The following is a 24,920-nucleotide window of genomic DNA, read 5'->3' on the forward strand; positions in this document are numbered from 1 at the left end:
AGTTTCTAGAAACCAAGGTACTTCCTCTCCCTTTAGCATTTCTGCTCAGGAATCACATTAGTCAACCTCAAAACAGTAGAGCATTATGAATTATATAATCACTTTTTGTAGTCCCTGGTAATTTATTATCGATTTTTTGGTTTACTGGCTACTGATCCAGAGTTTCATGTTACTGGGAAGCTTACTCAACACTATATTGGGGTTAGCACAGTGTGCTCATAACAGGTAGACAGTGACTTGCTGGTAAGTCCATTGGTTTAAAAAGGGCTGAAGCAGGGCTTTTTTTCTGGAAAAAGAGGTGCCAGAACTCACCATGAACGCCTCCCCTGCTCTCTTACAATGGCGCCCACCTGAGAGGTGCAGAAATTGAGTTCCAGTATGTTCCAGCTGAAGAAAGCCCTGGGCTGAAGCTTTTGCATATAGCATGCATCCCCTACACTGGAGGAATTTATGGTTGCAGTGTCTGGTATAAGAGAACTCCACCCTACATGAAAACGCCACCATACTTACAAGAATCTTCTCTTTCATTGCACACTATACATGCTTTCATGTATCTGAAGTTAACACATACCCTAAGAATAAGATGTTTTAGTTCATCATCTGACAAAAAGGCAGGTTTGTAGTTTGCTTCTGTATATGGGTTTGTGGCACCTTAAAGGCAAAGGGAAGAAAAGTAATTATTCTTTGAGTAAATAAACCAGTTGTGCGAGGTGCAGCATGTGTTACATTCTATTTGCACAACTATTTTCAGTGTCCCTAGTCTGTTTTCTAGTAATGCTTAGAATGATGCCTCAAATACTAATAGCCAAGTAGATGCTGCTCCCAAAAGCTATTATGAGACAGCAGTAATTTCTTTCTATTCAGAAACTTACAAACCTTTTACCAATAAAGGTTGGCATGATAAAATATCTATTTTGTATCTTTTACCGGTATGAAAGCACCTTTAACAAATCTGTAGATCACATGGTGCAAGCTAGTTCAAATCTCACTTCAGTCAAAATCTCACAAGGTGCCCTCAGGTAAACTGCTGCTCTTTCATTCTCCCATCTAAAATAATACTAATTTACTTTACCACAATGGTGTAAGCAATACTGAAATAATAAGTGCAAAGTGCTTTCACTGCTCCAACACACCAACATTTCCCCTGGTTTTTAAGTTCCACAAGTGACCTCTCTAACTACACAGGTTGTTTTAAAATTTACCTCTTAACGTCTTCATGTGCTGAACAGCCATTCTTAGTACCGTAAGTTTATCTAGTTTTCTGGACATAGCATTGCATGTTGGCACTAAAGAGGCCAATTCATCGATAAAACTGTTCATCTTATCACGACGTCTTTTTTCAATCTGACTGTGAGCCTCCCTAAGTAATAATGAAATAAGGATCATGACATTTCAGGTATCCAGTGTTACATCACAAATCTTAATTGCTTTTGTGAAAAAAGAGACAGGATTGATTGCTTACACTATCAGTTATCAGGAGATAAACCTTTATTTACTTTACATTGGTTACATAATGAAAAAATGAAACAAAGTAAACAGGAGGATGAAAGCTGATGAGTAAATTGAGGGAAACCAACTATAAATGAGGATATAGTCTTGGTCATGTAAAGGGGAAAAAAGAATTCAAGAATCACTGCAATTATCTGAAATGAATTATTTTAGTTTAGACAACCCTGAGCCTCGGGTATGCCTGGCTGCAGGAAAACAGACAGACCATTTCAGAGGAGCTTTCAAGCCATTTCACATACAATATAGAACACTCAATTTGTCTGGCAATCAAATTCTAAATTGGACTTCCACACAGCATGAAGGCGAGGCTTCACCAGAAAGATGCTGAATGGGTAATGCTCAGTGATGATCATATAGGTGTTGCAGTGTGTGTGATGCACAAGCACCCACAGATTCTAGGGACCCACCAAACTCAAAAACCTTAAATGATCATATAGGTCAGGTGCGTATTGCAAAATATTTTGATGAGTCTACTCATCAAATATTCGAAAATATGTAAAGTTAAAAATGTAATTGTTCTAATATAACTTTGCCATGCTAATAAATATCATGCATGAATATGTATTTATAATTTATATATATTCTGAAGATATGTACTTCATAGTTAATTAAATGTCCTTTTTGCATAAGAGTGTTTCATATCCTGTAAGAAAGGTACATCACTGTATTGAATCTTAGTGATGCTGATCTTGAAAAGTATGGGATGAACCTGAGCCTGCACTTCTAACTCAATTACCATATTGTTTAACATTTTTGGAATCTGAACCCAACATAAGGTTGTGGTCTCAAACTCTGAAGTGATTCTATGATTTGCTGTAGCAAACATTATTGTAAAATTATGTGTTTGATTCACATCTATTATACGTGGCGCATTTATTACTTGTATAAATCTCTCTGTCACGTGATATATTTTAAATACTTCATAATTAGCTAAATCTTTAACTTAATCCACAATCTATGAACTGGAAACACTAAGGAAGCACAAACTGCAGGGTTTGAAAAATATCCTTGTTAGTGGGAACTATATGGGATGCGCTGGCAGAAGAGAGAAATGTTGTAATCTCTGGATCAAAAAATGAAATGGCTTTTTAATATAACTTGGTACGCTCATTTCTCATGAGTGTAGGAGCATAATTTTCTATTAAAGAAATAAAAATCCATTATAGGAACACATCCAAAAGGCCTTTATGGATCACATCATAAGCTCACTCACTGTTCACGGAGTTAAAATAAAGACTCATTGTTTTACCTTGCATTTTTAATTCTGCCTTGCTGGTCTGTGTATTCCAACCTAGCAGAGAACAAAAGTGATACAAATCAAGTCGATACAGCAATATAATCTTTGCCATGAGACAAGGTGAGGAAGAAAGATGCTTTTCAAATAAATCTATACCCAAAGCCCACTTGAATATGTAGAACTAACTGCACAATGCTTTGGATCACAGCCACTTACATTTCAGAAGGATCACAACTTCGCATTTTCTCACCAAGTGAGGATTTCTATTTCATCTAGGTGTTATATTAAGACTTGATCTTCCAGTAGGATTACCCCAGTCCTTGTATACTCTCCAGATTCTCACAGACCTCAGTTACACTCCACATCTCCTTATCTCACTCTCTAGAATTATCCGAGCTTTACTTTGAATACACTTATTTTTCAAGATGCACAATCAATTCAGCAATGATGCACAAATAAATACCTTCCATGTTGATCATCTTTATCTGTATCCATACCTTCGCTACAAAACCAGAACAAAAGAAAAATCAACATGGTAAAATGCAGCAGAATTTGCTTCAATGATCCTCACTCCCACACCTTGCTAAAACATAAGCATTTACACAAGTAAAAACAGATGGTGTGCTGCAGCAGCATTCATTATATCTATATTTTCTGAAAATAACCAAGATAAAAAACTGGCTGTTGAATGGCCATGAGCAGACATTCACCTCCACCCCACATTTAAATGTATCCTTGGAACTTGGCCATCCTTTGTAATGCATTGATATATCCACCTAATTTAAAAGAAACAGCAGCTAACTTTAGAAGGTGGATACATTAAGGACTATCTAGTTAAACACATGAGCCTGGTTCAGGCATTTCTCTCCACACAACTGATATAGCGCAGCAAGTGACAAGGGGCCATATGCCCTGTCTCCCCATCATGCTTCACAATGTCCCCTTCTCAACACTGTACATGAGCTGTAGGAGCATCTACAGAATATGTATAGGCTATCGCCATGATCTGGAACCCTATATGCTCTCATGGGGGTGGCCTATGTGCATTTGGCGTACGATACCTACAGGCCCACTGTCTCTTCTCCACAAGATTTCTATCATCTGATGAGAAATGCCTGCACAGGACTGGCCTGCCACTGAAAATGGCGAACCATTTCCCCCTCAGCTAGTCCTTTCTACATTTGAGGACAGAGCGTAGAGGGTGCAATACTAATCATACAACAGGAATCCAAGTACTGTGTTATATATATATACCTTCCCAAGAGCTTTTTTCTTTAAAAAGGCATTTTATCAGAATCATGAACTTTGTTTACTAGTGACTAGCCAGATAAACAACAGTTAATATAGACTGTGCTTGAAAACAATCATATTTTTTCTCTTACAATTCTTTTACACAGCGAGCATTGTAACAAGGCCCCCCTTTCCCCATATGATGTTTGTACTTACTCAAAAGAAAAGCCATCGAGTCTGAAAAGAGAGAAAAATATTGTTCAATTTATACTAAATGATGAAAAGCATTTTCTATCCACATTCAGTTTTCAGTGAATCTTAATTTCTACTATTTGATCATTGCAATTGTGTACCTTGAGAAGATTTTTATTAAAACTCTGATCCTCCTGTCTAATGTTTCAGTAGGATACTTGCATTTGCAAACATAGGTACAGGTCTGTTCTATTCACACACAACTTTTATTTATTTATATTTCTTTCACAAAATTTATATACTGCTTGATTGCGGGGAGGACACCTCAGAGTGGTATACAAAAAACCCCCAATAAAATTATAAATAAGAATTAACAACAATAAGTTAAGACTTTGGAAAAAGTTGAAATATTTTATTTATTTCATAATATTTTGTTTCAGGTGGACACCTAAAGAAAGTAATGTGTGAACAATGTGCGCTTTGGGCCTGACAAAACAGCTCTGAACTTTTTCTGAAAGCAGAACTAGAATAATCAGCAAAGAATTGAATCATATTTTCAGCTTTAATTCAACTTACAAGTAAAGACTTGTTTATCAAATAATACAACAAATAATAACCCCTATAAATGCAAATATTTGGGATAAGAACTCATTGTGCCACATTTACAAAGCAGTCATTATTTATGTAAATGAAAGTCCATTGTCCCCCAAAACTCAATTCTCTTCAAAAGAGTGTATTTGTGATTTCCCATGAATTAATAGATCACTGTAGGAAATTTTTACAGGATGAAAAACACCTCATCTATTTCCACTATTTCTGGAAGGAAAACGGACTCCAAATAAAAATGGAATTTGAACAACAGGCACAGCTGAAAGGTTATACTAATAGGAAATGCACTTACTGATAATCAGTAGAACTGCCTTTCCTTTTCCTATTACAATCCATTCCTGAAGAGTTAAGAGAACTAGAGATTAGGTCAGTGGGGCCTGGTGACATAAAATCACTGATTGTAGAAGAAATGTCCATCCTTTGGTCAGCCATTGGATTGTCTAGAATTACCACAAAAAGAAGAAGAAAAGAAGCACAGGAAATTGGTTTACCGAATGGCTACACCACAAGAATAGTTAATGGGTTCATATAGCCCCTGCTATCCCTAAGAGTTAACTTCATTACAATAATTTCTCACCTCAGCCCACAACAATTCTATTAAGTATAATAAGAAATCATTTCCCCTATTCTACTGGAAGGAATAGATAAGAAATGCCATTCAGTATCAGAAATAATGTCTATCCCGGTGTTCCCGAAAAGCTCACAAGAGAGGTAAGATGGAGACAGCCATTTTGTTTGTTCCCATGAGGTGGCAGTCAAAAGTACATGGGGTTCCGAACCTGGATGTTCCATGAAGACTAATCACCATAATCCTTTGAGAATTTTTACAGACTGTTTTTAAAGTCATCATGCCAAGATCATCTAAGTACTCTACTGCTGAACAGAGCGGTTATGCCCAGGTCCACGTCTAACACTCTTGCCACTGGGACCATGGCTGAAGCTTACAATTTCAATTCGAGTAAAGAGAAAGGTGACTCTGGTAATGGTTTTGCTATGCTTTTTTTAGTCTTCAAAGTGCTGCAGTACTCTTTGTTAAACTAAAGCTGTAGCCAACAAGATTGCCCTGAAAAACTAATTGTCATGTAATTTCCTGGTGACTTCTGAATGTATACCAGCTGACGTTGCATCACGTGCTCATATTCCTAAAACACACCATGGATATCAAGTTCTTGAAATATTATATGAAGCCTAGAATTGATACATTAAAAAAAAGGTAAAAAGTGATGGGACTTTATTTGACAGGATGGCAAGACATCTGTAAAATACAGGCAAATGATAAAAGAGTTGGGAAAAGAGAGTAGTAGAAAGCAAACAAATTTCTCCATGGAAAAAGAGCTGCAAAAGCTTCAAGTAACTTAAAAGGGGAAAGAGGTGGGGCAATATATAATTAGTTTTCAATTATGGTTTTGTGTAATAAGCATTTTTAGAGTTCTTAAGAGTTCAACAAACAAAGCAGTCCACTCTTATTTCCATCTTTGTGAAATATAGTAAGAGTATATAGAAACGCAAGCCAAAAGCACCGAAACCCCGATGGCTGTTCCTACCTGTAGACTTGATTTCTGGAATCTTAGATCCACTCTGGAAGGATGTGCACTCCTGCTGCCAGTGCAAAGCAGCCAATCACCTTAACCCTCCTTTCATTTCCTCCAGCCTTGTTTCTCAGCAGCTTCCAAATGCCTGGGTTGTAGGAAACAAATGTCACACTGTCAATTTCCTTTATTACATCACCAGATATATTCTTCCGATGCTTTTTAAAAAATGTTCAAGGTGACAACTAATTAACATTGTTCAGTTCAAAGGGTCCACACCTTAATCTGCTAGGAAACATTCCACTTCTTTATATCAGAATCAGGTGAGAGGGTGGCAGTGGTGAATCGATGCCTCGACTCAGTAATGCCCTGCAGGAAGGCTAACGTACTGAAGCTCAATCCAGACAAGAGAGAGGTGTTCATAGTTGGCCTTCAGCTGTCAACTTTGGATGGGGTTGTATTCCCAATGAAGAAGCAAGTTTGTAGTTTGGAAAAGCATTTACGTCAAGCTGATACTGTGGGTGGTCAAAATACCATCCATGAGATGTACCAGGTCTGGCACTTTCTAGGCAGATATTAGTTACATCAAATTTATCAGAGGTGTCGTAACACCCAGGCTGTAATACTGTAATGCATTAGACAGTACATGAGGCTGGCAAAGACAGCTCAGAAATTTCAGTTGGTTCACAGCAGGGAAGGAAATGGCGGTTCTGGACAATTAACAGCATCTAAAAAAAAAAAAATCTGCACTGCACTAATTTAAGGCTTGGGGCCCTTTTGTCCCATAGGAACCCACCCCAAATGACCCCTCCTGCAAATACCCCTTTGGCAAATACCCATACCAAGGTTGTATGGGTGCAAAAAGGCTTTTTTGTTTGTATGTGATGTCTGCCTAGAATGCTCTTCCCACAATAGGTGAGGGGAACACATATCATTTGAACACAATCAAGCCCATTCTGTTCTTCAAGACTTTGCCCACCTCCCCCAACCTGCTGCCCTCCACATTTTTGAACATTTTTGAACGTTTTGAACCACAACACTCATCACCCCCAACCACTAGTCATGCTGGTTAGAACTGATGGCAGGTGTAGCCCAGAACATCTAGAGTGCAATAGTGGTTTAAGTGTTTTTTAAAGATTTGAGAGAGCTTTCTGTTTATTAAGTATTGCTGCTGCAATAGGTGAATTTTAAGTGAGTTTTATGGATTCTGTTTTAAGCTTTATAAACTTTGCTCATTTATTGGTTTTGAAAGATGCCTGATATTATGTTTATCATAGTTCTGTTTCTGCTTATATATTGTTTCAACAGAAAAGCATATACAGTGGTACCTCAGGTTAAGTACTTAATCTGTTCTGGAGGTCCGTTCTTAACCTGAAACTGTTCTTAACCTGAAGACCACTTTAGCTAATGGGGCCTCCTGCTGCCGCCATGCTGCCGGAGCACGATTTCTGTTCTCATCCTGAAGCAAAGTTCTTAACCCAAGGTACTATTTCTGGGTTAGCGGAGTCTGTAACCTGAAGCGTATGTAACCTGAAGCGTATGTAACCCGAGGTGCCACTGTATTTTAAACAGATACAAACATACATAGTAGTCAGGAATACAGACACATAAGCATGTCTGTCATTACACAGCCCCAAATGCTGCCTCTCTTTACACCAAATAAAGATGAATGAAATAATCAGTTAAACCAAGAGACCATAAACAAAACCCACCCTTCACATCCATGCGTCATGGCATTGGATGATGAATATTCATAGTTCAAGGCGAAGTCAAACAAAATTAAATGTATCTTCAGGCTGGCATCTGATTGTATGGCCCAGTCCGAAATTATGTGCAAGGATGTGTGCTCAGATACAGAAACTCCCCACCTCCATTAATTTCAACAAATGGAACAGCTCCATGCACACAAAGGAAGGCCATGCAGAGCTACTGTGAATGAGGAACTCACTCGTGCAACCTTGCAACTATATTGGCAAAACTTTTTGCTAACTCACAAGTCTCAGCATGCCTGTGCCAGGCACTTTCAACAGCCTGAACAAGTACCAATCCTTTCCCAACTTAGAAAAGTTTCTCAGCCTGGTTACTTCCTTGGTGGAGACTCTTATAGATAGGTGACTGGGCAACTGCCAGGCCCCTAACCTATGTATGTACAGAAGCTCTCCTGTGTGGACTGGAACATAATTGGGGGTCAATACTGAAATCAAGCCCCTGGAAATGGGGGGGGGGGGCACACAGACAGCCAAACATTAGATTGAGGCACTTTCCACAAATGGAAACCCTGCTTATAGAAGGCTTCTCAGCCCCATTTTGGGAACCTTCTTTTCCCTCAGCCCCTCATCCCATTCAACAACATTTCCTGACCTCCAGGAAAGATGGAGTTGGGAAGCTTAATTCCTTCAGCCCATCTCTGTGCACTTTACTCTATCCAACCCAACAAAGCGTACTATGCAAACCACCTGTGGTTCAATATTTACATGTTCACAAAACACAATTTTTTCAATAACTTCTAATTAAAATGTAATTTTACTACTTAGCCTCCTGCTCTCAGTGTTAGCATTGCTTTTTGTATGTTGCCTTACATAATTTCTAAAACTTTTTTAATTGTTAGATTTTCATATTCTAGAGTAAGACTGATATGCAGCCAAGAAGAACACATTGTATGCTTATTTGCACAAGAATGTATATCTCCACCCTTTTAATATTTACTCATAATTCAGGGTGGTTAAAAACCATTAAAATAGCTCCTTTGTAATAAAATATTAGAAGCAAACAGTTTAAGACAGAACAGACAAGAATAATGAGGTAAAATGACATCTACTAATTAAGGTAAAAGTTTGCTGGAAGAAAAAAAGCATTTACCAACCAGTGGAAAGTGGCAAAAGGCCCAAATGAGCTTCACAGGGCAAGGACTTCTATAATTTGGATGTGAAAAAGATTTCTCTTGTTGTAGCCAACTGTAGTATAGAAAAATTCATAAACCTACAGTCTGTGGTCCATCAGCTAGAGCGCTCCTTCCTGAGCCCTAAAACCTTTCTGAAATTATGTTGCTCCTGAGCAAGAAGAGTTGTCTCTGCAAGGCAAGTCAAGGTAGAGGTGCCTATATTTTTTGAAGAGTTGATGGTCTCTCCAAAGCTGAGGGGACTTTCACTTCATTTAGTTTTAAAATGAACTAAAATAAAATGACTGCCAGGTGATTAGGAGTCTTGACAGCTGGTACAAAATAACCTCTTAGGTTAGCCACGTCTGGATTAAATTAACATGGGAGCCATAATGATTTACAGGGCAATCCTGACCATGTCTACTTGGAAGTAAGTCCTATTGAATTCAGTGGGACTTATGGCTGTACTCTTGGTATAAGTAAGAAACAGGAAGATGTTTACACTATCAAGATGAAAGGCTAGGGAGCCTAACATAACTAAGGTACGAGAATCATGTAAAATATTAAGTAGATATGCTACAGTTATCTCCCACTTGGACTACTATTTTAATTTTAATTAATTGTCTGTTTTTATGTTCTTATGTTCTTTGTATATTGCGTTAGTTTTATGATGTTAGCCACCCTGAGCCCGGCTCCGGCCAGGGAGGGCTGGGTACAAATAATTTATTATTATTATAATCATCATCATCATCATCATCACTGCAACATGCTCTATGCGGGGCTACCTTTGACGGTGACTCAGACATTACAACTAATCCAGAATGCGGCTGCCAGACTGGTGACTGGGAGCAGGCTCCGGGACCATATAACACGAGTCCAGAAATATCTACATTGGCTCCCAGTACGTTTCTAAGCACAATTCAAAGTGTTGGTGCTGGCCTTTAAACCCCTAAGTGGTCACAGCCCTGTATACCTGAAGAAGCATCTCTACCCCCATCGTTCAGCCCAGACACTGAGATCCAACTCCGAGGACCTTCTGGCAGTTACCTCATTGTGAGAAGTGAGGTTACAGGGAACCAGGCAGAGAATCTGTTTGGTGGTCACGTCCACCCTGTGGAACACCCTCCCGTCAGATGTCAAGGAAATAAACAACGATCTGACTTTTGGAAGACATCTTAAGGCAGCCTTGTATAGGGAATTTTTTAATGTGTGATGGTTTACTATGGTTTATTAATTTGCTGGGGTGGGCTTATTAATGGGTCAGATGAGTGGCTTATTTATAAATTTAACAACAACAATAACAAATTTCCAACAAAGCCAGCGGGACATGTATTGAAAGCCACTATATTTTTCAATGCATATCTGGGATGTCTTCTAACTCTGCTTTCTTTAACACCCCCTCTGCACTGCTTCCCTCACACTCGCCGTGTGCTAAAAACAATAACCATTATAAAATCCACTACACTGAGGTTGCTTTTTTAAAAAATACTCTGTCATTAGTAACCTCTGGTATCATACTTGTTAACTGCCAGGCGACAGCTACTCATTTTATTGCAATGTAATGCGAGAAAACACTGACAATAGATCTTTCCTCTTGTTTCTCAAGGCACTGCACAAAACAGCTCACAAACAAGGCAACACTGCCCTGCTGTAACATACTCTGAACACCCACAGTCCCAAACACAGCCAAGTTCTTCATATTGTGACCCCAAGCCTGTTGCCAAGATACTTCAAGGATTTATTTGAAAGAATGCCATCTAGGCCACTTCCTGATTAGAGTCCTGGTAGAAGAGAACCAAGGCATGCTCTCGATGGATCGCATTCTGCCGCTGCTGCAACTCTCCCTCTGTTATTTTATCTTAAAACATTTTCTGAGAGAGATACTGAATAGAAATCAGGGATCAAGTCACAGACTCTGCCTGCATTTGGATTCAGGGCTTCTGCCCATCGTCACATGATTGATTTAATCACGCAGCAAATCAGATCATGAGCACATAAACACCTCAATGAGCAAATCAAGGTCAGAGCAAAAAAAAAAAAAGTAGGTCAACTTAAAAAGTCTGCTGAGGCACCCATCTGGGAGGTGAGACCTCAACACGCAAGCGCTGCCAGCTCCAACACTGCCTACAGGAAAAATTACTGTCACCATAAAACAATGCTTGTTTCTTTCCAACGAGACATCACTCCTCACTTGCTGAATCACAAGTGCACCACACCACGAAGGCATTCTTTTTCAATTACCAACAATGTCTGCACAGAAAATTATGGAAAATGTAAGAGTAGCCCTGCAGGATGAAAACAAAGGTACATCTAGACTGGCACTCTTTTTCCCAAAGGGGAGAAGCACATGCCTCCAGGAACCTACAAGCAGGAATGTCACGCCCCAGAAACTAGCATTCAGCTGCAAAAAGTCTCGACCATGGATGTTTGATTAAGGCAGGGGTCAGCAAACTTTTTCAGCAGGGGGCCAGTCCACTGTCCCTCAGATCTTGTGGGGGGCTGGACTATATTGGGAGGGTGTCTGAACGAATTCCTGTGCCCCACAAATAACCCAGAGATGCATTTTAAATAAAAGCACACATCCTACTCATGTAAAAACACTGGCAGGCCCCACAAATAACCCAGAGATGCATTTTAAATAAAAGGGCACATTCTACTCATGTAAAAACATGCAGATTCCCAGACCATCCGCAGGCCAGATTGAGAAGGCAATTGGGCCGCATCTGGCCCCCGGGCCTTAGTTTGCCTACCCATGCATTAAGGCATCATGACTAATAGCCATTTCATTACAGCCTCATATGCAAACCTGTTTTCAAAAACACTTCTCTGAAATGAATGCTTAAAGGGTTTTTCAAACAAACAGTAAAACTGAAGGGGGAAAGATTGAGGGAAGTGAGTACTTGGGCAAGTGGAAAGGCTAGGAAGAGGAAGTGAGAAAAGGAAGAGGTTGGTGGGAAGAGGAGGCAGAAGAGACAGAAGAAAACAGAGCAGTAATTCCCAACCTTTAGAATGAGAGCCCCCTTTTCACCTAAACTTTATTGCCACTAATGTAAAATATTCCTGCACACAGGACTATCAGTTGTATAGTTCAATGAAATCCGTAATCCCTGTAAGTAAAGCTATTTCAATATACAATTAATCTGATTCTATTTTATTTATATTTCATATCTGTATTTATATTTCCTTTTTTATAAGCCAGCAGGCATTGGCAGCAAATGCTACTTAGAACAACAGACCCAAAAAGTCTGCCTTCCCAAATATCTTAAACCAGAAAATGGCCAGAACTCACACCCCACACCCAAGAATTAGGCAACACCAATCCACATAATTTATCCACAATAAAGCACATGAACTAAGAAACCGTAATGTAATCAGAAATTAGGAAGCAAAAAGTCTGCCATTGGTCCATAATACAAATCCCATTAAAATTAAAAGGAGAGCACAGTGAGACTTGTAAAGGCTTTGATAAATTTCCCCCACTCCCATTTGAACCTCCAGAGGCACAAACAGGAGACAAGGCTGTTTTAAAGCCCTTTGCAAAGGTGCTTTTTGAAGCAACTTCTCTCCCACTTTTAAACATACTGTAGCTTGTTCAAAGGAGAGAGGAGGCTGTTTCAATGAATGTTTTTGCTTTAAGTGAGCGGGCAAAGGGACAACACCTTTTCTGACGCCTTGGAATGGGATAGACCCCAAGTTGGCTCCACAAGTTAGTGTCTGTCAGCATCTATATTAAGTTGAAGACCATTATTATGGATGTTTCACCATATTTTGTCCAGATAGATATGTAGTTGATTTCATTATACAACCATATATGACCCTCTCATAGACTTCTCAATTAATCAATCAAGCTTGGACATGGATTTGTCCATCCATGGTGGGCTGCTAGGTGAGTAGGATCGAGCTGGCTTACAAGTTGGTGAATGTACCCTCATCACTGGAGGGTGGTGCATATGATTCCTTCCCAATGCCTGCCAACATGTAATGGGTTTGGTTTTTTAAAAAAAGGATGCTAAGACTGCCCCTCCCAGAATGAAGCATGTCTAAGCCCACCAAAAAGACATTATAAAATTCTGAGATACGGAATGTTAAAATGACTTCTCTCAGTAGGTAGCTATAACTTGGCTCATGGCTCACCAAAATAATAAAGTATTCCCCCCCCCCAAATAAACAATAGGAAATGTTAATGAATGAAAGGCCTGCAATTACATAAAATATATACACATTGAGGTTGAATACACATTATCATAGTGTACTGAACTTCACTCAAAGCTCTGACATCTTTCCATAGCAGCTGAGTTACCGCCTTGCATTCTGGCCATGTTAAACCTGACCTACCTATAGGTTTGGAAAGATATGAACAAGTCCAAGGGGATGGTTAAGAAACACAGTCAAGGAATTATAAACACAATAAAGGTTCAAAAAGGAGTAAGTGCTTTTTTTTATCCAACTGGCCACAAATCACAACCTCATACATTGTTGCAAGTAGTGCAAGCAAATATTTAAGCAGCTACAGTATCAGACAATTTACAGTTCTAGACATCCATTCTGATTTTTAGTGCAGCTCTGAGCTTTGTGGCTAGCAACAATCTGTTTTAGTACTTCAAGAGCAATACTAGCACCTGCACTGCCTCTACCTTAGGCTACCAAATCAAAAGCTCGTAAAAGCCAAACAAACCTCCCAAGGCAAAGAGTTCCACATTCTTGATGGCATGACATAAGAGATTCTTGCACATCCCTGCCAATTGTACCTCAGCAGGTGATGGGACATGCAGAAAGACTTCACCAAATGTTCTTAGTAGGCAATGATCTTACTAACCAGCTCATTACATTTTTTTATTTGCCTGCATGCCTATACAAAGTTCCATTAGCCATTGGCATTAGCCATCGGCAACTATTTTCTATGTTTGTTTTCAGCCTTGCCCGCCCTCAAAATGGCCCATTTCATCACACAGGGACACAATCATATGAACCACACACACTTCATGTAATTGTGAAAATACTTGTGTCAACTGTATCATATTAAAAGACCCAGATTTAATGGAGCAACAAAACAAATTTAGAGAACGTAAACATCTGTGTTCTGATTTACAATATTTATTAGAGAATTAGAGAATTTACTAGAAAATTGTTTTTTGCAAAGGTCCCAGTTTACTATACATTTTTCCTTAATTGTAGTAAAAATCTATCACCCTACATTTCATGTTTGCTTATTCTGTATATTTGTTTCTCACGCTATCCAAAAACTGCAGGATTGATTATAAAAGAAACAAGTGTCTATAAGACACTTAATCACATTGAGTTGTTACGCTGAACCATGGTTCAGTGAGACATGATCCAAACTAGCCTCCTCCCAGACTCATTAGAGTGGGGAGGATTTTGAAAGCTTTTACTCCCACTTTCCCTTAACATGCACTGCATCCAAATCAGGGGAAGTGGTTCGAGTTTTACAGTTAAGTGTTCAACCAAACCAACCTCCTGGCCCATGGTTTGACATTAGCTTGTATAATGCCTTCCCATATCATTTATGCATTTTGGTAAGGATTATTCACAAAGGTACACTGTGAGCAAAAGATGCACCTCAAGCTTTACAAAAACAGTATTTCAAGCTGGATAACAATCACTGTAAAGGCAGGACCGCCATGGTGCTTTTGGTACATTTTAAAGGGATGCATGCAGTGTGATCCAGGCATGTATAATCAGAGGAAATTTTCATTTAGTCTTACTCACTAGCATAGGTGCTAAGGATTGCACTTTGACTTTTCCTGCATATGTAAACAACACCCTAAGCCAGAAACCTTGGAAAAGGTCTCGTTCTAATCTACAGTTATAAATCATGGACCTTGTGAACATCAAATAGAGCTTCCTATTCACCTAGGGGAAGATATTCTGAAATCTAAGTTTTAAACATAAACCATTACTGTACATCTGGCCAGCCATCCTTCACCAACCTTGTGCCTTCCAGATGTCTAAAACTATAAGTCCCACCAGCGCCAGCCTGCTTGGCTCTACTGAATAGGTCTGATGGGAGCTGTAGTTCAAAACATCACATGGGGCACCAAGTTGGCAAAAGCAGCATTGACTCCCACAATTTTTTTTACACCACACATAATAACAGGATAGACATACACATATTTCTGTGTTCAGCATTTCACATTACTTGTCAGTTACCAAAACAAACTGTATTTCCTGAAGAATCTGAATTGGTGACCTGCCACAGTCACTTATCCTAAAACATGTGCTTTATGAACAACATTATTTAGAGAAATCACTGGAATAAAGAACATAAATCCTTGAACTAAGCCTGTCCACCATTGTTCAATTAATAGAATGTCCCCCAAGGGATCAAGTATGCAACTTTTTAGGACTATAATTACTATGTCTACTAGGAACAGAAACCACTGATTCCAACAGGGCTTAATGCCAAGCAAGTATGCTTAGGATTACAACCATGCATCAGGTATAATGCATGCTTAAGATTGCAGCCTTAGAATGACATGAGGCCTATGCCAGAAAAGAGACACTCTGGGCAAAAGCAGATAAGAGTTCAACAAATGCTGATTTACTGCTGGGGTGGGAACATTTTAGGACCAAAGGCTGCATTCCCTTCTGGGCAATCTTCCAGGGTTGCATGCCAGTGGTGGACAGTGACAAAGGTAAGAGTGGGTGGAGTAATTAATAGACATTTGACCTGTGTAAAATACACTGGTTTCTACACATACCTCTTTATACCCTCTACCCAGGCAAACAACAGTCTTTATAATGTTCCAAGTACACATTCCAGCCAGGCACCAACACTCCAGGAGGATGAAAATAATGCTGGAGATGAGGTGTAGCACGGGGAGAGTCCCAAAGGCTAGACAGAGAGTCTGAGGTTTCCCACCCTTCTGAAGGCACACACAATTACATGGGCAACCACCTACTGTAGTAGCTGTCTACAGCATAAGGAGAATTTTCAACGGTTCCTTAGATTCTAGATCCTATGCAGAAATGTGAGTAAAAGTCTCATAATGTGAGTAGTTGCTGTCGGGACACTTCTAAACCTACTGTGGCAAGTCACCACTTGGCAGTGGATATTATTCATGCTGTCAGGGGTTCAGGGAGAGAGACGCAGATGAGGGAGGAGACAGAGAGTGAGGGGGAAGGATTCCAGACTGACGAGGAAGAGGATGACAATGACCCAAGATTGTCCATGAGTCCGTCCAGTGAATCGGAGGACTCCCAAAAGGGAGCCCCTCTGGTCAAGCCAAGGGGAGCTAGAGGGGGAAGCAGTCAGGAGCAGGGAAACGAAGGGGGAACCCCCAGTGGGAGTTGGAGAGCGAGACCGGCTGCTCCGCTGGAACGGAGTGAGGGGGGAGGAGTGACCAGTGTGTCAGAAGGAGCAGAACAGGAAGCAGAGAGGGGAAGGAGATCAGGGCAAAACGTCCTGCCGGAAGGGGAGGAAAGTAGTATCGAGGGCAGTGTAACTGTCGAAGGGAAGGTCAGGAGCAACGTACGCGCGCCAAGTTCAAAATGGGAGGCGCGCGGAAATGAAGAGAGTCCTGGGGAGGAGCCTGGTCCCAAAGCCCGAAGGAGGGGGGAGGAGGCGGCAGAGGATTCAGCCTCTGGAGAGTCCCGAAGGGAGAGAACACAGGGGGGCAGAAAGACCCTGCGGAAAAGGAAAGAGAGAAAGAGGTGGACCAGTACAAGCCTCTTAAACTGGTGTCGAGGCGGTACTGACTCAGAGGGGACTTCAGCGGTCTAAGCGTAACAGACGTAGGGTCACAGACCTCGGATGTAAAGCTAAGAATGTTCTTCAATAAAAGCTTTTGTACATAAGCTGGAGTGGACTTTGGTCTCTTGTGAGCTGGGACCACGGGTGACTCTGACACATGCCATTGCGATGATTAAGAAAAAAACACCCTTCAACTTCAGGCAATACCAAAAATAAATTTTCAAGCTTGCTATCTAGATGACCCTACCTCGAATTACAGTGTGTGTGGTTTTTTTTTAAAAAAATAAGCCATCAATTTTATACAACCTTTACCCAAATAGGTAATTATAATGGAAAATACGGTACTGCCCTATACCAAATCAGACAGTTGCATCACCTAATCCAATATGATCTGCTCTGATTGGAAACAGATCTCCAAAGGCGGAGGACTTCCCCTTCGCCTCACTTGCTCCCTTATCCTGGCGATCCCAGGAATTGTACTGTGCAAAGCTCTACCGCTGGCCCTTTCCAAACAGAGGAGTTTCAAACATCAGGGGCTGCATACAGTATATGTTAATGTTGCAACTTGGCCTGGGTTTCTATGATTTGCAAAATGAAACCTGCACAGATCCATTGGTACTGCCTAAAAATACAGGCACTGTCTTATGGGATCAAGCCATCTAATCTAAAACTTCTTCATCAATGAGCCATCAGATGCCCATAGGGCTCTCCACATGGGGAGACAGAAAAAAGAGAAAGAGAGGGAAATGGGGGGGGGGGGGGAGAGAGAGAAGGACTGGAGCTGCCATCCTAGATCCCAACCTCTCCACTAAGCAAATTAACTAAGGCAAAGATGCACTAGACAATTCAGAAATCAGATTGACAGGCTGCAGCAGAGAATGAGGTTAAATGTAGTTTCCAGATTTTCTTTTTGAAACTAAAGTCTACCCCTGCCCTTATGAAGTTATTAACTACCCTTCACTTACTGAAACATGAGTGCTTACATGAACCAATTTAAAATGCACTATGCCAAGAACATATGGGAACTGACAGTACTGCTTATGTGGAACAAATGTCACCAAATCAATTATGTGACAAGCAAAATAAAAAACATTACAGATGCGCGTTCTGTGCAAAACAAACAAAAAACTCTAAAAAGTTTAATTCTCCTAGCTGTATAAATTTAGGCTTCAATCCTAAACAGGCTTCCTATGCAGTAACCCCAACTGGATACAAATCCAAGCAACATCTAGATTAGTCCCGCTCAAATCAATGGGAGTAAACTGATTTAATTCCCAGGAGGAAGCAGTGTGTGGAATGTTGTTTTAGGACAACCCTTCAGATGTTTTGGACTACAACTGCCACTATTCCCAGCCAGCATGGCCAATGGTCAGGGACAATGGAAGCTGTAGGCCAACAGGCTGGGAAGGATGCCTTCTGATATCTCAAGTCAGTTTGTAACTCAGGCTGCAACCAGTCCATTACTTGATGCCAAACTGGGTCTTCAGATTATGAAGTACTTGAGAACTTATGGATAACAATTTCTCAGGGATTCTAGCAGCACATAACACATGCATATTCAGTGCTGTTTCAGTTCCATGCCATTGTCTTGACCTTATTTTTCATGGGTATAAAAAGGAAAATAAAAGTTTGCTCCAGACAGAGGGCACAATATGATTGTGTTTGCCAAAATGCAGAACAGCTATACCCAAGTCAAATTTGGGTTTATAGAGTGGAGAGAATAATAAGGGTGATATGAAATATTGGCTGCCCACTTGTATTATGGCTCTTCACCTGTGCAGATAGGACTGGCCCTTCTTCTCCTTCCCCCACCATGCATGCCACTAATATTTGCTTCAGGAGTTGTCAAAACCTCTGGAGCACATTGAAGGCATGGGGGAAGAAGAGGAAGGGGAAGGTCTGCTAGTGCAATGCTGGATCTTGCCCTAAGAATACAAGCAGGGCTGCAGGTTTAGTGGGCTTTTGTAAGAATCCATGTTTAAATGGTAAGCAATATAGGCTTACCAGCAAACATTAAAAGGAAAAATAATTGTAGACAGTGATATAGGCAGAGCAAACCTGCTTTCAGAAACATCTCGGATAATGCCTGAAGATTCCAGAAGGCAAAAGCAAACCATTTTAATGCTAATGATTCAGAATTATTATCCAGCAATAATGATGTTTTTCAATAAAAAAAGGTCTAGCCTAGTATTACCATTAAGTAGAATAAATAACCGCTATGCTGCTGACATCCAGTTCTATTTTTCTGTTATATCTGAATCAGTAGAGGCTATACCTATCCACTGCCTGGATGCAGTGGTGTGTTAAGTGAGGGCCAGCTATCAAAGAATGAATCCTGGTAAGGTGGAGACTCTGTGGGTGAGCAGTTCCCACATCTGCGAGGTGAGGAGTTTGCCAGCACTGAATGAAGTTGCTCTCTCCTGAAGAAACAGGTACATAGTTTGGGAGTGATCCTAGATTCATCTGCCCTGGAGGCCCAGGTAACCCCTGTGGCAAGAGTAGCCTATTATTAACTTAGGTTGGTATGCCAACTACACCCTTTCCTGGAAAGGGAAAGCTAGACCACCATGATCCTTGCATTGATAACCTTGTGATGGGATTACTGAATTGTGCTCTGTGTGGGGCTTCCCTCAAGACTGGTTTAAAAGCTGCAGCCAGGTTGCTGAGTGGAGCACCTGGACACATAAATATTAAAGCTGCACTGAGGGATAGAACAGCTACCAGTCATGTTCCAAGATATTGCTACTAACATATAAAGCTCTAAACAGCTTGGGACCAAGTAACCTGACCGGCTGCCCTATATAGACCTGTAATCACTTATATCACCTAGGGAAATTATACCCAACAGACTATCACAGGGCAGTGACCAGAAAATGGGCATTTTCTGCTGTTGCCCCTGAACTACGGAATGCTCTTCCCCCTGCCATATATTAGTTGCTTCAGATGTTTTGTGAAGGCATATCTTTTTGCTCAGGCTTTCATTTATACACAAGGTTGGATTGTGCTATTAAATTCCTGTGTTTACCTGATTCGGTTTTATTATATTGGGGTTTTTTGTTTTGTTTTTATACTGTTTTCATATACCACTTAGGGAACTTTAAAAATATGATGCAGTCTAGAAATGCTTTTAAATCAATCAATCACATCAATATATTAAGTATTATATACCCAGGACTGGAACCTAAGATTGGTAACCTAAGCACTGATTAGAAAGCAAGTTCCAATGCTATCAATAATCCTCACCCTTCAAGTAAGACTGCAAAATTACCTGAGGGTATCACTGAAATCAATAGGATTTTCTTTTCAGTATTCACACACAGGATCAGGCTGTTAATGTGTATACTAGAGTGTGAATAAGCTTCAGTGAGTTGTGAATGGAGTTACAAGATCTTTAGACTAGGATATGCCATTCACAGGCAATATTGTTTGCTGTAGGAGTAGCCCACTGGCACCATTCCTACTAGAAATTAAGCCAACACACTACAGTGTGGCATCACACCAATATCACAAGCTGTTCCAGCTCCTGCAGCTGACTTGGAAACTTCTCTTGGCTGTTGAGTCTCTTAATACCAAACTTCTCAAATAGCAGGAGGCTGAAAAGGTTACCAAGTTCGTGGGTGCCAACTAATACTCATTGCCATCATAGGTGAGAAAAGATGACCTGGAAGTGTCTCCTTTTTCTCCTAAAATGATCTTTCCGGACACAATTAACTCAGAATTACACACTGGCTTATTTATAAGAACAAAGCAGGAAGGAGGGATAATTTATCAACAAGTTTTACTGCTCTTCATGTTAGTTGCTTCACTGTTGGAGGACAGCCAAGAGTCTGACAGTGTTAAAGGAGTTCAAAGCTCATTTTAGGTATTACTCGTTGCCCAAAGCAGCGCAAAGGGGATGACGTTCTCCTTCAGGTTTACAGAAAAGGTCACAAACATTTTTGCTCTGCTTTTAGGGATCCTAGGTATCACGTTATTGAGACTCAATTATTAGATATCAAAGGGTTTTCCTTTTCCATTATAAACTGTTTAAGTATAACAAAGTTCCAAAGAGAAGAATACATATATTGAATATTTTTTATTGCCAAGTGTATGCTACATTAGAAGTAGTTGGAAAAAATGAAAAACAGGTTAGAAAAATGCAATAGGGACCATACAGAGATTCTCTCACTGAATAAATGAGGCTGCCTTACTTATACCAAACCTTTACCAATCCAAGTCCATGTGTCTATGCTGACTAGCTGATAAGTCTTTAAGTTCTCAAGCACAAGTCTTTTCCATCCCTACAACCAGAGATAAATGCCAGAAATTGTCTCTGTGGTTTTCCACTTGCAACACATGTGCTCATTTCTGTGCTATACATTCTCCCATTGTTCTGTCTACATTTAGTAAGAGGTGAAAAATTACTAAGAAAAATTACTCCACTGAACGTTGACTTAAGTCAGTTCACAAGCAAGGCAAGTCTTTTTGTTTAACCAGCACACCTTCCATCTCCAAACAAGTAACCCCAAAAGTGTATCTTAACCTTGAAGAATGACTTAGTAGTCAAACAGCATTTGCCGTAACTTCTCTGCAAGTTCATGTGCACCAAGCTAATATGTTGCCAACCTGGGGTGGTCCCCCCCCCCCCAACTTGGTGAGAATGAGATGAAACACAAGCCAGCATCAACTCACATCTTAAGAGAGCTGTGGGGAGAACTGCTGGAACTCATAACAATGTGTGTGTGGTGGGGATGATGAAAAAATGAGCTGCAGGCATTCTGCATAGAAAAAGAAGGTAAACATCAGTGGCAATATAACCACATTAAAAATATACCCACACAAATCAATGGAAGGAAATGGAGGAAATTGCTGGATTTTTCCATTTATCTCAGTAGGAGGGTACTTTCCTATCCTTTTGCAGGAAAAAGGATCAAGTCACTAACCTAGGCTGGAAGATGCTTTAAATGTACCTTGTAAAACTATTATGCAGTAGGATAGGCTTACCAGTGAAGTTCTGGTAAGGGGAACAAAGGTTGCATCTTTACAATAGCCAATGACATTGTGGTTGTTAGTGGAGCATGGCAGAAGCAGTGTTTCCAATCTACATACATACCCTGTAAAAAGGTAGAAGGTACCTTTCACACCCTGTAAGTATTGTTACATAAATGTAAGCTCTTAAATTTAATGTTCAATACCTTCCAGAATGTTTGACTCAAAAAATGATAATTTTACAGAACTTGTGGCCACCTAAATTATACAGAAGTAGGTCAAACTTTAAAATTTGAGTACAGAATAAATATTGCCCATATTCTCTATTCAAAGAATTTATTAGAATTACCACAGCATACCTTTATAGCCAATGGGCTTAATTTCTATCAAGGAAGTATGCACTACCAAAAATCTGGATAAGTGTATTCTATTGCTTTCTGCTTTCCAACAAAATCAAAGGGGCAAAAAAATGTAAACTTACTAAATGTGGCTTGTAACACTTTTCTATCACTTACAAGACACAATTGGTTATTTTTTACCCTGGGAGTTGGTAAAATGCATTGTGAAGTAATATAAATACTATTCCAAAGCACTGACTGTTTCTTCCTCACTTTATTGATTTGGCCCCTTACCCACATGAAAACTTTCTAGCTCTTTTAATACCAGAAATATACTTATGTACATTTGAGAGGTGCCTTGAATAACATTTCCCATGAAGTTATCAAGAGATCTGCTCCTCTCTAGCACCAAAGGGCCTCACATTCATGGCAACGGTTGGGTCTGTTGTAGAGCACATGGAGTTCAGTGAGGAGGAAGTGGGTGGGAAGGCTCAATATACTCCCTATGAGGATACCATCTCTCTCTCTCTCTCTCTCTCTCTCTCTCTCTCTCTCTCTCTCTGTGTGTGTGTGTGTGTGTATTCAACAACAACTTGTAAGGCACAAGATCAATTTTATGGAGACCTAGTGAAACACACCATTAGGCTTCCAATTCTGTACTTGGTTCAAATAAATATGACTTTCATGCTTTGGTCCTTACATATCTGGCTCTTCCCACATGGTCTCGAAAGTTGAAAAAATACCATGCAAGGCAGTAACAGGATATACTCTAGTTCTAGAATGCCCCACACTACAGAACTCTAGCCTTCCCAAAGCCATTATTTCAAAAAAGACTGTAGCATTTTCTGTTTGGGTTGTCACCTAGAAACTGTGGTTAAGCATGCAGTAAGCATGAAGAGTTTTATAAATGCAGCATTTTTAACTGTAGTATTTTTACCTTCTCTACTCTGTTTAATTTAAGGGCACCATTTATGGCTATCAATTTGGAGTTTACTACTGGGTAGGTTCTCAAACCAAATAAAACAATTTATTTTTAGACCATTACAGCTACATCAAGTAACAGTTTATCTGAAGTATTAGATTTATCCTTTTTCATTGACAACCTAGTTCTGAACACACTTTCTTGGAAGTCATTTCTGTTGGTTTCAATGCACTCAGTAATCTCTTAGGTGATCAATTTACAGCAAAATGTATGTGTGACTAATTTGTTGCATGGGAACTATGCTCAAGGTAATATTTCTGTTTGTGATTTTTTTAGTACTCAAAATATTTTTGTTGCTGGGGAAGTGATCCTCCTCTAAGCAAGCACATTGCTACTCTTGAAACATGGTGTTAAAACATCGTGAGCACTCACTGGATAGTGCCTGTGGCATTAAGTGACAAGACCATGGCTCCTAACCCATATCCATGCTATTTTTGGAAATGCAGACCCTTGGTGGCTGTGTGTTCCTTTCTATGCTGCTAAAGCACTAGAGGGCTGATGCAGCACTAGTTTGTTTCTTTTGTTTAAAGAAGTAACTCCTACCCCCTTTTCCCACCATGCATTTTAAAAATATTAACTCAAATTTGATTTTTACAACAGCCTACACATTTTTACTCATAAATTAAAGTCCCACAAAGTTCAATGTAGCAAGTAAGTGCACATAGAACTACAATTACAGTATTATGTGCATGCTTGATGTGGACTTCCCATGGTGCAAAGCCAGAACTAGAGCTGTCATCTTGCCTTGTTTACAAATATAAATATTCTGAACAGCAGCAAGGGAATTCCACCAGCCCAGCTATTACATGAACTCAGGATGTCATATTAATGGCACTGCATTGGGACCAATGCAAGTACAACACTAAAGTGAACTTTATAAAATGCTTAGAAATCTCTTAATCCCAGGTGAGGCTACCATTCTAACCATACTTATTCAGATGTAATTACCACTGAAGAACTTCCTTGGACCTCAGTGTGGCTCAATTTAAGTATGGTTAGAATTGCAGCCTCAACAAGTTTCAATGTATCAAGCAGAACTACATATACCCTGTGGGCTTACACATGCATCATACTATATCCAGAACACATAAGCTTTCACAAGTGCATTTAATCTTGTAAGAAATTGATTCTTAAGTCTGTACATTGCCTCTCTGGTTCTCTTTCATCCAAAGACAAATGGACTGATAATATGCCTCATCTAGGGGTGGACTTTGGTCTTTTAAATTTCAGCAGTGCCCTGTGCATGGTCAAAATTCAGTACCACTCCTTCTCACCTTCCAGTCTGCTTAATTCACTATTTCATAGTAGTGACATCCTATGGCACCCCCTAGGCTTGGTACCCAATGTGGCAGAACCAGTTGTATTGCCCTAAATTCGCCTCTGCCTCATCTGAACAACTTGTAAGCACCTTCCATATCTCTTCTGATTGCTCTAATTGCTGGAATAAGCAATCAGCACAACACAAATGTTAATTTTGATCAAAGTCTGGAATCAAGGAGCTCACTTTGCTCAGGGAAACTAAATTAACATAGCCACTGAAGGTTACGCAAATGGCCAATATATCTACTACTGACTCAATTTAATAGGCACAGAATCCCCCAGCAGAGATAATGTGAACAATGCAACATACTCCTATTGCATGGTGGCGCATACACTAGATGGTTTTCAGTCAACAGGTTATCATACATGAATATATAGGCTGCAATCCTAAATACCCTTTGAGTAAGCTCCACTGGA

At 40.0% G+C, this 24,920-nt stretch overlaps 1 protein-coding gene across 1 annotated transcript in view; it reads right to left on the reverse strand.

Annotated features, from left to right (window-relative positions):
- BMAL1 (basic helix-loop-helix ARNT like 1) overlaps nt 1-24,920 on the reverse strand; it is a 45,813-nt gene that overhangs the window by 18,911 nt on the left and 1,982 nt on the right. Inside the window, exons 2-8 of the mRNA XM_081878849.1 lie at nt 6,322-6,454; nt 5,070-5,217; nt 4,193-4,213; nt 3,210-3,248; nt 2,759-2,800; nt 1,203-1,360; nt 572-651 (exon numbers count right to left, since the gene is read on the reverse strand). Of these exons, the coding sequence (XP_081734975.1) occupies nt 572-651; nt 1,203-1,360; nt 2,759-2,800; nt 3,210-3,248; nt 4,193-4,213; nt 5,070-5,209 (480 nt within the window). The 5' untranslated portion in view covers nt 5,210-5,217; nt 6,322-6,454. The remainder of the gene's footprint in view (nt 1-571; nt 652-1,202; nt 1,361-2,758; nt 2,801-3,209; nt 3,249-4,192; nt 4,214-5,069; nt 5,218-6,321; nt 6,455-24,920) is intronic.

This window comes from Podarcis erhardii, assembly GCF_964252035.2.
Source record: "Podarcis erhardii genome assembly, chromosome: 1".
Classification (NCBI taxonomy): Eukaryota; Metazoa; Chordata; class Lepidosauria; order Squamata; family Lacertidae; genus Podarcis; species Podarcis erhardii.